At 37.4% G+C, this 18,722-nt stretch overlaps 2 protein-coding genes across 2 annotated transcripts in view; one reads left to right on the top strand and one right to left on the bottom strand.

Moving 5' to 3' along the window:
- Positions 1-56: 56 nt before the first annotated feature.
- Positions 57-18,722, top strand: part of NCF4 (neutrophil cytosolic factor 4) — a 58,026-nt gene continuing 39,360 nt past the window's right edge. Inside the window, exon 1 of the mRNA XM_085323633.1 lies at positions 57-309. The gene's annotated coding sequence lies outside the window, so the exon portion shown is untranslated. The remainder of the gene's footprint in view (positions 310-18,722) is intronic.
- PVALB (parvalbumin) overlaps positions 13,805-18,722 on the bottom strand; it is a 6,634-nt gene continuing 1,716 nt past the window's right edge. Inside the window, exons 2-4 of the mRNA XM_085323422.1 lie at positions 18,263-18,395; positions 17,768-17,877; positions 13,805-14,002 (exon numbers count right to left, since the gene is read on the bottom strand). Coding sequence (XP_085179548.1) covers positions 13,974-14,002; positions 17,768-17,877; positions 18,263-18,395 — 272 coding nt within the window. The 3' untranslated portion in view covers positions 13,805-13,973. The remainder of the gene's footprint in view (positions 14,003-17,767; positions 17,878-18,262; positions 18,396-18,722) is intronic.

Here is an 18,722-nt window from a genome sequence, read left to right as displayed (position 1 = left end):
GAGCCATTGGGGTGGTTCTGCCCAGTAACTAGTTACGTTCTTAGGCTGATGKTTTTTATTGGGTAGATTACAGGCACCCGCACCAGGCGCCCGAAATTAACGCCCTGAGTTAATTTCTCTTAACCTCTCTGCTGAGACTACAATTAAGTTACAAGCAAACAGCTAGAGAACAGGGCTTCAGCAGCACCAGGGAACAAAAAGACAAGTGAGAGGGAGGGGGGCGAAGCCTCAGCTTCCACCTACATCCTTCCCACCGAATTGGAACTTCCCTGAGGAATCTTCCTCCGCTCCCTTCGCTTGAGCGCCTGGGTAATTTACGTCCTGCGCATGCGCCTGATCTGTGCCYCCGGTTTTCTTTCCCGCCTTCGCCTTCCCCTCCCGGAGCGTGGGGGGAGGGGGGAACACACGCGCGCTCTGTGCCCCGCCTCCGCTCTAGCGGCGCTGCGCATGCGCTTCCGCGGTAGATGTCGCGGACGTTTAACGGTCGKGCAGCAGCCGGCTGTTGGTCTGTGTGTGGCTGTGGGTGTTGCAGGTAGAGGAGCAGAGGTTGGCCGTTGTGGGGAGAAGTATAGGGCTGGGGCAGGGAGAGGGTAGGGGGGTTAGGTTTAACTCAGTTGGTTAGAGCATGGTGCTGCTAATGCCAAAGTTGCGGGTTTAATCTCTGTAAAAGCTATGCTGAGGGTTGGACTRGATGATCTCCAGAGGTCCCTTCCAACCTTACCATTCTATGATTCTATGAATGTCTCTTTCCTGTTGCAGGCTGATTGAGTCCTGTGATATGAGTCCCTTTCCCTCAGGGCTTGGGGTGGAGGTCAGACTGGAGCTGGAGTCAGAGTTGCTCTGACCTCATCTCCACCCTGTTCTTACATCTCGCTGCTTCTGTTTTTAAGTCAGCTGCAATTCTCTTGAATTGCACAGTGTCAGCTGGGGTTTCAGCTGCCAGTGTCAAGGCCAATGTATCTATAGTGCAAGTTGAGTAAAGTAATAAAATTACTTCTTACCCTSGATCAATTTTTGATCTGCTCTCCTTTTCTCGAGTTACTGTTTTTACTTATTTTTGACAATAGTATTCTCCCCGTAAGTACTTCAGTTGCTTCTCTTCTTGCCCCTGACTTTCTTTGTTGCTCTCTTTTTAGTATCTCAAATTTTGTTCTATTTTCCTCAAGTTATTTTTGTAATCTTTCACATCAGTTACTGCAGCTTGGTTCATTCTAGTATTTGCTTTTCTTTGTTTTCAGGTAATGTTACGAGTAGTCCCTTGACTGCTCTTTAACTGTTTCTTCCCTTATCATCCTTGATCTCTAACCTGATTTCCTGTCKTCTTCATTAAGCAGTTTGAACCAAGCTTACTGTTTTCATGTTAGAGCTGAAAAAGCTGAATGTGAAGCTTCCTTTTTCTTTGCTCCTTCCCGTCTCTTTGAAAGGTCTTATGCTTTTAGATAGCATGTTATCAATAACAGACAAACAATATTTGCTTAGTGTATAAACTTTACTTGGCTACACTCTAGGATGTTTACTGCCAAACAAGGAATCTGCTCACTGTGAAAAGAAGTAAGTAATCTTGGGAAGAAGAGGATATCAGTACTGCACCAATATTTGGGCTTCAGATTGGCCTTTCAAGGAGTAGAGTTGGTTGAAAATACAGTTTTCCAGATTTTTGGCTCGAGATAGTGCCTTTTTAGAAAAGACTAAACAAGTTGCCTTCTAGCATTTTACATATTTGAGACTATATGACATACCTGTCAGACATACAGCTAGATAAGCAACTAACATAAAAATAATAAATATCAATAGGAAAATCAAATGATTCTTTCATATGCAAATGRGGATTTTTTTTTCTGTGATAGAGCATGAAAGAAGGGTTCTCTAGCTTATGATAAATAATGCCTTTCATTGTAGATGGTGATTTCTACTGAYKCATAGTGATGGAGTCATTATTATGGGATCCTTTAAGAGGGAAAGAAATATTAATCCCCAGTCTGATAACTGCTTTCATTGTTTTGTTTTCATTGTCCATCCCTTAATCCTCCATCACATKAAACAGCTGTCCAGTTGCTGGTTTTTTTATTGCTTGCATCTAAGTACTGTGTCTTTTTTCAGCTTTTCTCACTTCCCCTGTATCTTCTGAAAAACTCACTCATGTCTGTTACATTTTTGCAATTTTTGCATTATCCTTTGTCTATTTGTAACATCATCCCAGTTTGCTGATGGGTTTGTATAYGAAGGCTTTGAGGCTCCATTATGAAGTACTTGAGATTTATTGATCCTGGCTGTAGTGTGATATCAATCAACATTTACTGAAATCTCAAATATCTCTACCAACTTTACACTGGTATCAGTGTAACAGAAGGTATAAATTATRTTGGAGGTGAGATTTTCATTGCTATTGAAGAACTCTACTTTGGAACTTGGTTATCTGCTTTCTTCTATTTACTCTTTTTCTGTTAGCACACTATGTCCCATTCCCTTGTTTCTTACTTGTATCTGGATACACTTGTGCATAGGACTCTCAATGGACTTGTGTCCACTGTTTATTTGTGCTCTTCTTTTGTCCCACTCTATTTTTACAACCTCAATCTTTTCCTATTCCTGACTTTTCATAGGTAGAAGTTGTTCCATTACTTCCATTGACAGTGATGGATTAAGGATGGAGTTACTTATCCAGATCTTGTAATCCAAGCAGAATCACAGTCTGCTGTTAACAGTTCAAAAGGGTTGCTGCTGAATAAATTGGAATACTAGTAACTGTACTCACTGAAGATTTTCTCATCTCAAATATGTGAGGAAGAGCTGGAAAAGAAACCCAGAAGGGATTAGAARGAAGAAATGGGTGAGATCCCTACCCCAAAGAGGTTGAGTTTAAATGACCTGCTGATGAGTTTAAATCCTGTACTTACCACCTGAGGAGAAATAGAGCACTCTTTTATTCCCCAAGTTTCATTTMTTCCTCAAAGCAAGATTCCTGATGAGTAGGAAGTACCCCTTTTRTAATATGAACAGGATAAGTTAGCCTGACAGCCATAGAGCCCTGAAATTTGAAGTCACATTCATTGGTCCAGTGGTCACAAAACAGCAAGTGGGTTGCACTTGTCCATGCATGGCTCACATTTCATCAGGCAACAGAAAGCACTGATGGTAGGACTGCAGCTTTGGTAGGAGTGGCAAGGAATGGCAGAAGCAAGTTAAGACTATACTGAAGAATAAATCAAACTCGTATGGTCTTTTACTTGTACTCCTCATTCTGTCAGGCACTGAACAAATCATTGTCTCCTTCACAATATATACCCACTAAAAAGGAATTTTTTGTGAGGCTAAATTCACTAATATTTCTAAGGTTTCTTTTTTATATTTATTCATGTATAGATGCAAAGATTCTTGATACACTGTGGGATAAGCAAGTTACAACATATAACTTGAATATTCTGTCTAATTAAAACTCCTGAAGAGCTAGCTAATGTATCTGTACTTGAAGTTAGCAGTGCTTCTCAATTATATATTAATGTTTTTATTGTTTTAATAAATATTAATAATGTTAAGTAAAAGAATTAGTAGATATTTGTGTAAGAAATCTCTTAAATATAGATCACTGCAGMGTTTTTTTTAACTAATATATTAATAAAAAGAAATAATGTGGTAAAACATCAGAAGTATCTTCAAAATGTCTGAATATTCAGACATATGTGTAGATTCTTACAACACTGAGTCTGAGTATTTACTGATATGTCTGGAGAGCTTTGAGAACAGTAAGAACTAGTGTGTGTAGATTTTATTATTGATTTACTTCTTTTATGCTTAAATAGTAGAAGAAATAGAAACTTCATCTATTGTGAGGGCTACTGTATGTGACATCCCCCCAAATTGCATTTTGTTTCTTCTTTTCAAAGTGGGGCTCTTGGAACAGAAGAAAGAATTTAGATGCTTTCTATTTACTGTTCATAACAACAGCACTATAGTTCTGGGTCTTCTGATCTTGTCTTTTTATTTAATTACTTACTCAGCATCTGGAGGTGACTGAGACATGGGTGTGAAAGCTTTCTGGCTGAGGCTCAGTGCACTGAAATGTAGAATGATTGTAAGATGGTGGAATCAGCCAAAGGATTTTTTGACAGTAGTAACAGCACTTCTGACTGATCTGGCATAACTGTCAYTTGTTTCTAATGCACTAAGTTGGGAAAGTGAAAGTTAGAAATGAATGATGGCTGTCAATGAAAAATGGTAAGCTATTAGGCCTAGAGTAGGTACCTTTACAAGGTTATGAAACTTGGTTCAGGGTAGGCCTACTGAAACTAGTATGTCCTCTCTTCTGATAAATATGGAATGAGGGACAGATTTCCCTAGGATGTATTCAAATCCACAATGACAAAGGTAAGAAGGAGAATTGTTGGAGAATATTTATTCTGGATATATCTGGAAAAAAAAAAACAACTTGAATCTTCCTTATTTATTTGCTCTTGTATGTGATAAGAGGAAAATCAGAGTTACAATACAGCATCAGGACACACTGATAGCTATAGAAAGTAGTGAGGTGAAAAGTAAAATCTCTGTTTAGTTTTTAGCAATATACCTCAGAGCTTTAGACAGGGATAGTTGATCTGGGCTCTGGCACATCATACAAAAAGTCTTAATGTTATATAGATGTCTCCATGGAATTACCAGTGGCAGACTAGGGACTGATTGTGACCTGATGTATGACCTGAGCATTTYTCAGCAGTGAATGGACTATTCTTGGATGTATTCTTGGAGCAATCGTTGTCATGCTGTGTTCCACACAGTGTTGTGCGTGGAGTCTTTCAACACTGCTAAGTGAGCTCAAAGTATGCTTCTGCATCGTGAGGACAGTGTTAATCTGTAGAATACAGAGGTAAATATATGACATCTTCAAATGAACTGCCYATAATTCCAGTATGACAGTCATTATGTGGTGATGATGATGAATATGATATCAGCTGGGAATCCTTTTTTTTTTTTTTTTTATCTATAGCTGCTGCCAGTGCTTGGAAAGCATCTGCTAGGTTTACATTAATGCTACATTCAAGTAGTGAAATTTATTGGAAAAATTAATAGTGTGATGTTTTGTTTTATACTTTGTGTAAATCTTTGGGCTTTGTGTTTTCAAGGTGTTTCTTTACTGCAGGCATGACAGCTAGATTTTTTTTTCCCTTGCTGAAAACTGAGTCAGTCATGTGAGTCCAGGATCTGGAGCTTTAATAGGGGAAGGAGAAGAGGAGTGCTTGAGATTCCTAATAAAACTTCGGGTTCCAAATGCTGTTTGCTTCCTGTCATGTGCACTTACCTCAATTATTGATTTTTTTTTTAGAAACATTCTTCTACCTTATTCATGTCCTTTCTTCTTAAAATCAGTTTATTACAGTGTGTTCATRTTATAACAAAACCTCTTCTGCTCTAAGCTTTTCAAATCCTCCTTATAGGCATCTCCAATCCTTCTAGATCCAGATTCCCTTTTTCTCAAGTTCCAGACCCTGAATTTCAGTATTTTTCATCCTATGGCCTCCATCTCAGAGCTCTKTGCCCATTCATTACTGCTCTCATACCTCAAATCAAGACAGCCTTCCTACATTCCGGTAGCTGTTCACACTGGCTAATTCCTTCCCATTTGCTCCTGTGCCTAGCTAGACCAACTCTTTGCCTCTTTTTATTTCTACAAAAGCAGAGCCCTTGTTCCTGCTTCTGATGAGATCTTACACATTCCAGCTGCAGACTGAACTAATAAAAATTCTGAATGAGAAGAATCCCAAGCCTGTAAAAATAGGGTCCATTCAGAAAAGAAATTGCATTAGGTCCGTCCTTTACTACCTGTTCTGTGTTTTGTATTCAAAATAATAGATTAAATTTCAGGTTAATTTTGACCTTTCAAACCTCCAGAGAGAAATAATTTGTAAGTTAATTTGTAATAAGTTATATTGTATCAGTTATATTCATTTGGAGCATTCAAACTGAGAATGCAGTTGAAATGCAGTTGAATCCTAGGATCCTCAACAGGCAAAAAAAANAAAAAAAAAAAAAAAAAAAAAAAAAGATGCAGGCTCATTAAATCTATTGGCAGTTTTGTTTTAAGACTCCTCTACTTTGCTAAGAAGGGTATCATATATGAACAAGAGAGTAAATGCATACAGAGGAGAACAAAAAAATACTTTGATAATGGAGATTGTTGCAGAACGTAATTCAACACTGACTGCAGCAAAGCTAAAAGGAGACTTGCATTACAACAACATAAAATCTTTATATTTCCTCCCCCCCCCAACTTCTGATTTGAGCTGTCTGACTAGGAGCAGGTGCTGGGCAATAGCTTTATTTCAACAGCCCATTGCAGCTGAAGGAGTAGATGCAGTTGTGCTGTATCCAGCAAAATTGAAAATTACTTTGCAAGGAGGGGAGGAATACAAGTATTTTAAGACAGATAATTTTTATTCATCTACGGAAGGAAGCATAAATTAGCATAGCCACATAGTTGTGATTCCTCTTTATATTAAAGCAGTAATAACAGTACTTGATAGTTTGACATTACCTATATATTTCAGTATTTTTAGTGATACTTTTGCTAAACTGCATGTCATTAAAGTTACTGAAAGTGAAGTTTAACAGTTAAAAAAAAGTAAACTAATATGATCCTCCCAGGCAATGTTTCCAAAACTTGAAAATATGACTTTTCCAATGTTCTTTCTTTAATGTTCAATTTGTCTCTTCAGTAACCCATGACCCTTCCCTCCAGTAGTCATCTCTTATGCAACGCATTTGACTTGTATTCCTTGGTCTCTTTCTGCTTGTCTAGAAGTTCTACAATGAAGAAGTTGCAATTARTGTTGAAGTTTACCATATTCTTACCACCTGAAGGCCTAAGTTTCCGTTCATTAATACCCTTGTTGTACCACTTTAACACCACTGAAACCAACTGTATTCTTGTACATAAACCATCAATTTTTCAGGCTAGAATCTTGTAGAATTTTGCTGTTCTTGTTGAAAAGGTTGGACATTCTGATTTAGGCGTTGCCAAGATCCTTTCCCTTAGGTTTTCCTACTTGAAAGACCAAAAGAGTTTTTGAATAAACATCTCCTTTTTTTTTTTTTTGGATAAACATCTCCTTTTCAAGCTGCATGTTCTGTAAGCTTATTGCAGGAAAGCAAACTTTGGCCTCTTCACGGACCTCCTTGGAAGAATCCCATGAACTAGGGCCCTAGAAGGAAGTTAGGTCCAAGAGAGGCAGTTAATATTCAAGGATCATTTCCTCCAAGCTCAAGAGCAGTGCATCYCTATGAGYAAAAAGTGAAGCAAAGGGGGCAGGAGACCTGCTTGGATGAGCAAGGAGCTCCTGGCAAAACTCAGACAGAGAACTAGGAATACAGAATGTGAAAGAGGGGACAGGCCACTTGGGAGGAATATAGGAAYGTTGTCAGAGTGTGCAGGGATGGGACGAAGAAGACCAAGGCCCATTTGGAATTGAATCTGGCAAGGGAAGTCAAGGACAACAAGAAGGGCTTCTTCAAATATATCAGCAGCAAAAGAAAGACTAGGGAAAATGTGAGCCYGCTGCTGAATGGGTGGGGGCCCTAGAGAGGAAGGATATGGAGAAGGCAGAATTACTGAATGCCTTCTTGGTTTTAGTCTTTACTGCTAAGACCATCCCTCAGCAGTCCCAGAGTGTGGAGAAGAGAGAGAAATTCTGGAGAAAGGAAGACTTTTCCTTGGTTGAGGAGGATTGGGTTAGAAATCATTTCGGCAAGCTTGACATCCACAAATCCATGGGYCCTGGTGGGATGCACCCACGGGTACTGAGGGAGCTGACAGATGTTATTGCTAGGCTGTTCTCCATCATCTTTGAAAGGTTGTGGAGAACTGGAAAGGTGTCTGAGGACTGGAAGAAAGCAGATGTCACTCCAGCCTTCAAAAAGGGCAAGAAGAAGGACCCAGGAAACTACAGGCCAGTCMGCCTCACCTCCATKCCTGGAAAGGTGAGGGAACAGCTCATTCTAGATGTCATCTCCAGGCATATAGAGGAAAAGATGTTGATCAGGAGTAGTCAGCATGGATTCACCAAGGGGAAATCCTGCTTAACCAATCTGGTAACCTTCTATGATGGAATGACCRGCTGGGTAGATGAGGGGAGAGCAGTGGACGTTGTGYACCTTGACTTCAGCAAGGCTTTTGATACTATCTCCTGTAACATYGTCATAGGCAGGATCAGGAAGTGCAGGCTAGATGAGTGGACAGTGAGGTAAACTGAGAACTGGCTGAATGGCAGAGCTCAGAGGGTTGYGATCAGCAGCGCAGTCTCRTTGGGGGTCTGTAGCTAGCAGTATCCCCCAGGGGTCAGTACTGGGTCTGGTCTCGTTCAACTTCTTCATCGCTGACCTGGCTGAAGGAACACAGTGCCTCCTCAGCAGGTTTGCTGACGATACTAAACTGACGATACACCAGAGGGCTGTGCTGCCCTTCAGAGAGATCTGGACAGGCTGGAGAACTGGGAAAAAAACAACCTCATGAAGTTCAACAAGTGCAAGTGCAGGGTCCTGCACCTAGGGWGGAATAACGCCATGCRCCARTATAGGTTTGGGACTGACCTGTTGGAAAGCAGCTCTGCAGAGAGGGACCTAGGAGTTCTGGTGGACAAGTTGACTGTGAGCCAGCAAGGCAGCAATGTGACCTTGTGGCCAAGAAGGCCAATGGTATCCTGGGGTGCATTAGAAAGAGTGTTGCCAGCAGGTCAAGAGAGGTGATCCTTCTCCTCTACTCAGCCAYGGTGAGGCCACCTCTGGAGTACTATGTCCAGTTCTGGGCTCCTCASTACCAGAGAGACATGGAACTACTGGAGAGGGTTCAACGTAGGGCTACAAAGATGATTAGGGGACTGGAGCATCTTTTCTCTGAGGAAAGGCTGAGAGAACTGAGACTGTTCAGCTTGGAGAAGAGTGAGAAGGGATCTTATCAATGTATACAAATATCTGAAAGGAGGGTATCAAGAAGATGGGACCAGACTCTTTTCAGAGGTGTCCAGGGACAGGACAAGAGGCGACAGGCACAAACTGAAACACAGGGAGTTTCWTCTAAACATGAGGAAAAACATTTTTACTCTGAGAGTGATTGAGCACTGGAAGAGGTTGCCCAGATAATCTCCATCCTTGGAGAAATTCAAAAGCTGTCTGGACATGATCCTGGGCAATATACTCTAGGTGACCCTGYTTGARCAAGGTGGTTGGACTAGATGATCTCCAGAGATCCCTTCCAACCTCAACTGTTCTGGGATTCTGTGGTTAAATGCCCTCCAGTATTTTCACTTGGATATTCCAGTCCTTTTGTTATTGTAGCTACTGCAGTTTCCTCTGTCTGGTGGCTGCAGAAGGGATTCTTGTATTTGCATTTATATTACTTCTGTCTTTAAAACTGTATCAACCTTTGAGAAGCTTCATTAAGCTTTGTTACTTTATTAACTAGAAGAGCACTAGTCAGAAATGTTCTTCCTCCTTTATGAAATACTGAGGTCCACATTAGAATCTCACTGTCTGGGAAATTTTTAACAGTTTCTCTCTCATGTGCGTAGCTACCCCCTTAAGACATATTTTGCCTCTCTCTCTCTCTCTTTCTATATATTTTTTGTTTAGGAGAAAAGTTSTTTTAAATGTTGGAGCTCTAGAGAGTCTTGGAATTTCTAAAGTATAGGTCTCTGGATAAGAGCATCCGCCAGAATGCTTGCTCAGAATGAAGATGTGATTGTGCAGCAGCACAGGTTTAAGCATGTGTTATCAGGAGCAGAGCCCAGGACCTAGAGGAGGTATTCTGATCRCTGACTTATGCTGAAGCCTATGCTCTTGGATCTTTATTGCCTCTGGTTTCTTGATCTAGTTAACACAAGAATGTTAGCATATGCTTTAATCACAGTTTAATTTTGATGTGTTATTGTATGCTGTGTGATTTCTCTGTCATTTGCAATTGACTTATACCAAAAATCATATATTCTCTATCTGATGAGCACTTGATCTCGGTCTGGGGTTCTACAGCCAAATAGAATTCTTTTGCACTTTATGCTCACTTATAAAGGTTTTGTGGACTAATTTGTGCTGTTACTGAACCTTGTATAAATTCATAATTTTCAATGTTATTTTTGGAGGAAGAGCTCATTTCAAATATTTTGCATAGCTTCAGGTTTTAATTCTATAGCAGTAACAATGTTAACTCTGTTCTGGGTAGAATGCTATCCATGTTTGGACACTTATAGCGCAAAGGCTTTGATAAAATTATTTGTCTGTTGCTAGCAGGGAGAGAGTCTAGTCTGTTCCAAGTGTTTGAAAGTATTTAGAAATAGGGGAAAGTGTCCTTACTTCCTCCCCAAAAGTTCTTGGGTAAGAGAAGGCAAAAGAAGCAAGTAAGCAAACTTTGCTTTGATGAAGTGAACAAAGGGTAGAAGCAATCATGAGACCTTAGGTTTACAGTGATGAGCTCAGAACTGGTGAATAGACTGCAAATATCAATCTTATCTCAGCTCTGGCAAAATAAACAGGTCTCTAGTCAGTTGGTTCTCAGAATAAGACGTGGAAAATTGATGATCCATGAAACTGTATTAAGAGCTTTAAAGGACCATGTAAAACATAAAAAAAATATGAATTTGTTGGTTAAAAATTTGGTAATAGTGATCTGAGATGTGTTAAGGATTGTTGATGTTTGGTTGGTGCAAACCTTTTTTATTAGATCTTAATTTGTCATTTGTCAGAAAATTATTTGTTTAAGATTTGTGGATTTTTGGCTTTTCTTCCTTTTGAGTTGTAGTTCAAAGAGTGCTGTGTTTCTTTTCTGGCAATATATAATATTAGTGTGAATGAGTGRTGTCATTTTTTGTATGGGTAAACATAATTTACAAATCTTAAATTTTATAATTTTATCTTGTTACAAAATACGTCTAAGTGTCTAAGGAAAGGATGAGTACTTGTTTAAGGTTTTTCTTCAGCATACTGGCTGGATTTGGTGTTTTATAACTTCTACTTTATTACAGCAATGGAGAGAATTACAGAATATGYGCTGCACAGGATAGAGGAGAAGATGTAATATGACAATTAAAAAATTCAAGATAARCGTTTCTTGGAGAAATTTAATTTTGCTTCTTTACTTGTGCCTGTGAAAATAAAGCATCTTTCTAATATGAAATAGCACAATGCAGGGTAATGTGGATTTTCTGTGTGTGTTAAGTGTAATGTAATTCACAGCCTATGAGGAAAGCTTGATTTAATTTTGTGGCAATTCTTGTTTTCTCCAATCTTCATGTTAGATTCTTTGAGAGTCTTCAATACCTTAAAATAAAGATTATATGAGAATGAATAGTTTAATGTTTTGTGTATATAATATCTTATATTGATTATTTTATTTTAACTTAAAATTTTGCATTCAAAATTTTGAACCACCACTACATAACTTCCTCCTAGCAGAATCAGTCAGGAAAATTCTGAGAATTTTTAKCAATTGGAAATGGAACAATTTCAGATTTGGTAAAATATGGAAGCAATTTGGGTYGGAGAAGCAAGAATATAAGTACTGAGTTGGATAATTCATAAAACAATTTTAGGTACAGACAGAAGTTGATTTATGCTAGACACGTGCTTGGGACTTCTTTGCTTTAGAGATACAGGTGTGTAACATTGAAATTCRTACTTTGAATTTAAAATTAAGGTAAGAAAAGATATGGTTTAAAACAGGTTTTGTGAGACTTCTGCTTACCTAAGTCCTATRTATACTGGTAGCGTATTTGAATAAAGAAACAAATGCATGGATAGAGAGATAATAATTCTTGTTTAGAGTATCAAGTGAAATCAGAAACATGAMGGTGATATTTTGGAGGTCTCTCTATTCATTGTAAGTGGTATTCACATTGTAATTATTTTTTCAGTTTGAAAGTAAAAGTTTTTTCTTTCCATYTTATCTATACAATAGAAAATTTTCAGGTCGAATCAGGTCTTATGCTTGCTTAGTGTTGCTTGTTCAGGAGTGAATAAGAGAATAATATTAAAACAAATTGATGTAGGAATCATGATTTGGGATCTTCAAATTTTATGCCTGTAAACTTCCTCTATTAATGTTGGATTAAAGTACTTTATTACACACAATGTACCATAAATAACTTTTCAAACTCGTTAATGGCTGTGTTGACTTGTTGTTTATTATTTTTTGTCAAAGTTCTGGATAAAATTTGAGATTGCGTGCCACACAGGAATGCCTTAAAATACAAATCCTTGCAGGTTCAAAGAACAGAAAGAGAATATAAATGGCTGAAATCATATCTTTCTTATATGGCCATCTTTTTGTTGATTTTATGATTTCATGGATCTTATTTGTGATATCCTAATAATTCGTATTGTAATCTTTTGTTTGTAGCACAATATCCTGTTGTTATTACACTTTTTTACCACTTGAGGTCAGCAGCTGCTGAGAAAAGGAAGGTATAAAAAGTCTTGCCTTATTGCAACCCGTTTTCATTTACTTTATTTAAAATATTTTAAAATGAATATATTCTTCATACCTATAAATACATTGTGCAAAACCAGAGGATTTATTTTGAATGAACAACAACTGCAGCAAAAAGGCTTCTTTGTGAGTTACTGTAGTGTAAATAGCTTCAGGTGTGTTTATTGGCTTGCCAGTAGCATTGGTAATTACTGTTGCAAAGAATGGTGTTCTATACAGAACAAAGTTTCAGTCTTTTATCTTTATATTAATACTAAATTAGTGATGCTAAATCAGAATGGAACAATTTGCTGCGGGGAGTAGTTTGGAGTCCACAGATGGCAGATTTCCTTTCTTTTCTTTGCAATAGTAATCAATGCTTTGTCAKGATGTAGGGAAGATGCTGCTCAAAAGTGATTTTTCTCTCCCTTTAACTTTTGCTTAGACAAACAAACAAAAAAAGTAGAAAGGAGTAGCTTGATGTCAAAGTTACTGAACTGAGATTTGGGGAGCAAGGGTTTAGTTCTTGACTCTGTTGGCTAGTCATTTTTTTTGGCTTGAGTCTCACTTTCTCATACATAATTAAAAAAAATGCCTTTTTGTGAAGTTTTAGAAGATTTATTTTTTTGTCATGGGATTTTTTGGTGTACTATTTTAACAGTGGGAATGTCAACAGTAGCATCACAGCTGAATTTTGGTGCTGAGTATCTAATGTCTTCTTCCCTGAAATCCATCATGTTGTTTCTTTTGAGAAGTCCACTATTCCTTTCCTAGATACTTGTTTAATGTTGCTAGTAAACATACCCTGCATTTTAAAAGTGATTGCATTTCAGTAGTTTGAAGTTATCTCCATGCATGGCTGGCATCAACTGATAATTCCTGTCAAGCCTTTTATCCAAAAATCCCACTGCACCAGAAAAATTTAACAAATTTTGATTAAAAAAAAAAAAAAAAAAAAAAAAAAAAAAAACAGTTCACTGATCAGCAAGAAAGATGTGGTTTGAATATTAGAAAAACTTCAGAGCTATAATAATGATTAAGTCAAAAGCATAAACTGCCAAATGAAGTTGAGTAATTGCCATCACTAGAGATTTTCCAGGGAATGAGTATGCATCCATTTAGCAGGGATGGCTTAAAAATTATGCAGTCAGTTTTGGCACAGTTCAGAATTTGGGCTGAATTTGTTATTATATGCGTGTTTTATACCAACTTTTTCCAACTTTGCTTTAACTAGGAAAAAAGCAACGAGTGTCTGCAAAAATGAGTAAAACAAATTTCCTTTTCCCTTAATGTGCATCAAGACTATCTGAAAGAAGAAACCAATCATAGTGAGAGAAAGTAAAGCCCAGGTTGATGTGACCTTTATTATTTTAACAGTATCTTTCAGCACAATTACAGAGTTACAAGATTGCAGAGAACAGAGCCAGAGTATAAAATAACATAATTAAATATAACAGGAGCCAAAGCAGTCAGCAGAAGGTTGGAATTGGGCAGTGAAGGATGGATGAAGGGGTTGCATTGGTCAAAGCCTTTATGATTCAGCCACCATAGTTGCAAATTCTGGAGAAGGGAAAAWTTATTTTAAAATATTTTAAAAAAGTAAACAAGGAGCAAGCATATTATAATGATTATAGAGTCAYTGATGTAGCAGGAATATCGCAATAGCAGAAGAACAAAGAAATTCAAGATAAAGGGAAAGTATAATTTAGGAAATCTTACAGTGAAGTGAAAGGATTTGAGGGTAAGGAAGAAATTCTATACATGCCAGACCATCAAGACTGTCCACCGTTGTTCATCTGAAGAACTTGATTAGTTCCCTGTTATTCCTTTGTAAATCTCAATCAGATGAAGTCAAGAACTAGAAATTAAATTCTGTAGTGAAATAAATTTCCTTTATATTAGAGTTTGGCAAAGAGACTCATTAATTAATGAGTCTTTCAGAGTATTTGTGCCCTTATATTGTAAAAATGTTACATTTAAATTTGATTTTATAAGGGCAAATTGACTGAAAATTACAGATTACAGAAACAGAAGGTTGATACTCTCTCTGCTGTAAAAACCTACACAGCAGTCTTGACCACATTGATGATAATGACAAAAACTCATTTGATTTCAGAGGACTGATTTTACTTTCTTACTATTATCAGTGGTACATCCATAATAGTTACATAAACAAATGTATTTGCCATTTGAGGTTACTCTGTGCTTTGGTATATAATGTGTCTTTCAGCAGGATGATAAAGCATACAGAAGGCACATCTGTATATCAGTGAGTAGCTGCTTGGCGCACTGCTTGGCACCCAGAATAGTATGTTGCTCAAGGAAGTTATAATTCCTAATTCTATCTAGCCTTAGAGTAGTCACCCATGCGAACATCTTGCACAGTTGTGTGTGCCTTAGAGCATTAAAAATGACAAACAGGAGGGAATCCCAAGAAGGGCAACAAAAATGGTAAAAGGATTAGAGGATGTATAGAGAGAGTGGTTTATGGGTTTAACATAATCATCTGAGAGGAAATGACAAAAGGAGGACATAGTCATCTGTAGAACTGAGAAAACTATTGAAGTTTGATGTAATGAGGAGTAATGTCTTGCGGCCCCCTCCCCCCAAAAAAGAGAAAAGAAAAGCTATATATTAGGCATTTGTAAGAAAATTCTGATGTTCAGCTAAGAAATGCTCAGCTCAAAAAAGTGAGATTGTTACCCTACTGACTAATATGGTGGATGTGTCCAAAAAACATTTTGCCAAAGCCTGACAAACCAGACAGAGAAATAAAAATACCAAAGGGTTTAAATTAAATCCTCATTTTTCCATCACTTTGAAAGATGTAAATCCAAATTAGAATTAGTGATGCAGAATACTTAAAACATGTATAAATCATGGACATGGTGGGTACATAGATTGAAAGTGTTGCAAACTGATTTTAAGAGATAAACTGAAGCACTTGTGTTAGGAACCAAGAGTATTCTGAACAGAAAAGAAAAAAGGCTGTGATTATCAAGTGACTGTGAATAAATCCTGCAGAGCAGAAACTCACATGCCAAATGGATGAAATCTTTCTAAAAGTGAAAAACAACTCTGCATATTCTGTTAGAACATGTTGCTAACTTGCTACAGCTTAACTGAATCCTTCTTTAAAAAACAACAAACCAAAAAACCACAAGTTTTGTCTACATAATAGGAAAGGTTAGGTTCCTCTGTTAGGAAAGGTTATTCRTATTTTTAGCCATGTATTTCCTATTATATATTATGATGGTGATATTATTACTATATTGGCACTATATTTCAAGAGAATGTCCTGATATCAGACAAGCTGTAAAATGGCCTGTCATGAATAACTGCTATACACATTATACTTTTTTTCCCAGTATTTTCAATGTGCATGACAGATTTGAATATTTTGAATACGTACAAAGTGAATAGCTTTGTAAAACTTGTTTGCTGTTTATCTTCATATAAAGGTTAGCCCAACTGCAAATGGCTTATGGGAACACTGTTACAAACTTTACTGATATATGAAAAGCTTCTGATATAAGACACACATTACTGGCTGTCTGTTGGTCATTCTTATAAAAGTTTATTGCCCGTGAATCACCTGTTAGTGATATAATCCTTTTGATTGATTGCATCCTCTTTTTCAGCTTAAATTCCCCTTCCAAACTAAATTAAGCTGTATCTTTCTTTGCACAAACTATAGTTTCTGTTTACAACGATTTGGGCTATTTTGACATTTAAAATAATTTACTAGCTATCTTACATCAAAGCTCCAACTTAAAAGGAGAGGATTGTCTCATTGTGCTTAGTATAGCTTACTAGCTTATTCCAGCCTGATGCATACCCTGTACTATTTTACTGAAATGTCAAATATAATTGCAAAGAATATGTTGTAGGCTGGTGATTTCTCTCATCAGATTTTGCTTTCTACATTATCTCCTAGAATAGCAAATCTATTTTGGAAACTTTGTAAAAAAAATGAGTTACACTAATCTATAAGACACAAAAGCAAAAAGAGGGCTAAGAAAAGAAGGACGTAAAATATTTTCCTTTGTATGACTTTACTTATTTTGCAGATTCTAGGGGATCACTGAAAAAGTATCTGATGTGAGCTTAGCTGCGATAAGCTTACTTATGTGAATCAAGTTTTCTTCTGAAAATCTTGCCCATTAATATGCCAYTAATTTTAATGGAAATAAGAAAGACCCATAAAATAAAGCATGTAAAAGTATCTTAAATAAGGATACCCCCTAGATTSAATAATGCTGCTAAAGTTCAGCGAGAACTTCCCTGGAAGCTTCACAATTTCTCATTTGCCACTGATATCATCATGATCTGAGAACTTAAGAAGCTTTAGATTAGAAATAGGATCAGAGTAACTGATATGCCCATGTGCTATGAACAAGCAATTTAGCTAATATATCACCTACTAATATGTCAGTGGATGATCTGGTATGTCATTTCTTCAGTTTCTAAACTAGGAGATTGTTAATTAACCTCATTTTGCCTTTTATTCCCTGTATTTGGAGACATTTTTATAAATCCCAGAGATACAGCAACACACAGAGATGAGACTTGTAGATGTTTTTAGATTTTAACCTACCATATGGCCTTTCAATATGGTGGAAACTTAGGAATTTGTTATTGTTTAATGATGTCTAGCTAATTTTGTACTCTGGAAACAAATATCTGTTGCTCTCTCCTGCGATGGTGAAAGATTTAATTCAGAAATGTATCGCTTAAACACACTGAAAGAGACAAAAAGACATGCRTTTCTCCCTTTACCTCTTTTTCCCCTGTATGTGGGCTAATTGGATTCATGCTAAGGGGTAATAGAAAACGGTAGTATTTTTTTTATCRGTTCTTTGAGTGAAAATGTTGTTCTTTTCTCATAGAGAGTGACAAGTTTTCTTAGCTATAAATACCTGCATAAACACTAGCAGAAGCTGGATACACCGTTGTTGTATAGAGGTTCCTCAGCAGACTGACAGCACTTCAAATTTTAAGAAGTTGCTTGCTAAGTCGTCTAAAGTCTTACATTATTTTCCTATTTACCAATCAAGGAGAAGTGGTGGTACTCAGCTTTTCCTTTCCTTAACTAAGTTTTGGGTTTTGTAAACTCTAACCCCCTCTGGTGTTGGAACTCACTCCTGTTTCCCAGGAAGTTTGTAAGGTATGGCAAATTTAGCAAGACTTGACATTTCATTAAGTCTAAGTTGTGCCCTTCAGAAGGTCACAGCCCTGAGTGAGAGCCTTAAATTTACTCTATCCTTGCATGTAAGAATAACATAAGATTTTTACTGTCAAAGTATTTTTCATTTAGTTACATACCATCAACACCAATTTTACCATCACCATCCTTATCTCCTGCAGCCATAAGAGCCTTCGTTTCTTTGTCTGACAGGTCTCTACCGTTGGGGGTAAAGCCCTTCAGTACAAACCTAAAGAAAAAGCATAGGAAAAGGAAAGGTTTGTTCAGAACAGTTTCACTTTGTATTTATTTGTACCACTGTTTTGATATTTGAGATGGAATCTAGGGTTGATTCCTCTCTGTTGTTGACCTTTAACATTCAGGAAGAGTGCTCTACTCTGAAACTTCATTTGACTGAAGAACTATCGGTAAAATATAGATCATCATGTGTTTCAGGCATCCTGCCATAAAAGCTACACCTAGTTACCTCCAACACACTTCAGGTTATATAATTAGCAAACAACTGATTATAGCACAAAAATACCAGTCAGAAGACTGAATTGTGTGCTATTTTCTAGTATAGGAAATTAGACTCCTAAAGTGAGGTTATTTGRAAAGGATTTATCTTTACTTACTTTAATTCTTCCTCTTCAATGAAGCCACTTCGATCCTTATCAAGAATGCGGAAAACCTTCTTCACATCTTCTGGGCTCTTATTTTTCAGTCCTACCATCTCAAAAAACTTCTTGTAGTTAAAAGATTCAGCAGCTACGGAAGATGAAAATGCAGAGAACTGTTCAGAAAAAAATACTGAAACATATATACTCCTACACACATACCCATAGTTTTCTTCCTTATTGCTGCATGTCCTACCCTCGGAGGCAGAACCACGTTCTGAAGCTTAGCTGTGATAGGAGCTAAACGTCCACACTGTAATAGCCCGTGCTTCAAAGACACTGTAATTTAAATGAACAAATGGTAGGAGAGGTACTATCTCCCTTTTGCGGATGAAGAGCTGAGCTACAGAGGGATGAAGACACTTGCCCAAGGTCACACAGAAAGTCTGTGATAGAGTTGGGAACTAATGTCTAACCT

Source organism: Rhea americana, unplaced genomic scaffold (genome assembly GCF_003343005.1).
Source record: "Rhea americana isolate MKP2758 unplaced genomic scaffold, rheAme1 scaffold_85, whole genome shotgun sequence".
NCBI lineage: Eukaryota > Metazoa > Chordata > Aves > Rheiformes > Rheidae > Rhea > Rhea americana.
This window is presented reverse-complemented; position numbering and strand designations above follow the sequence as displayed.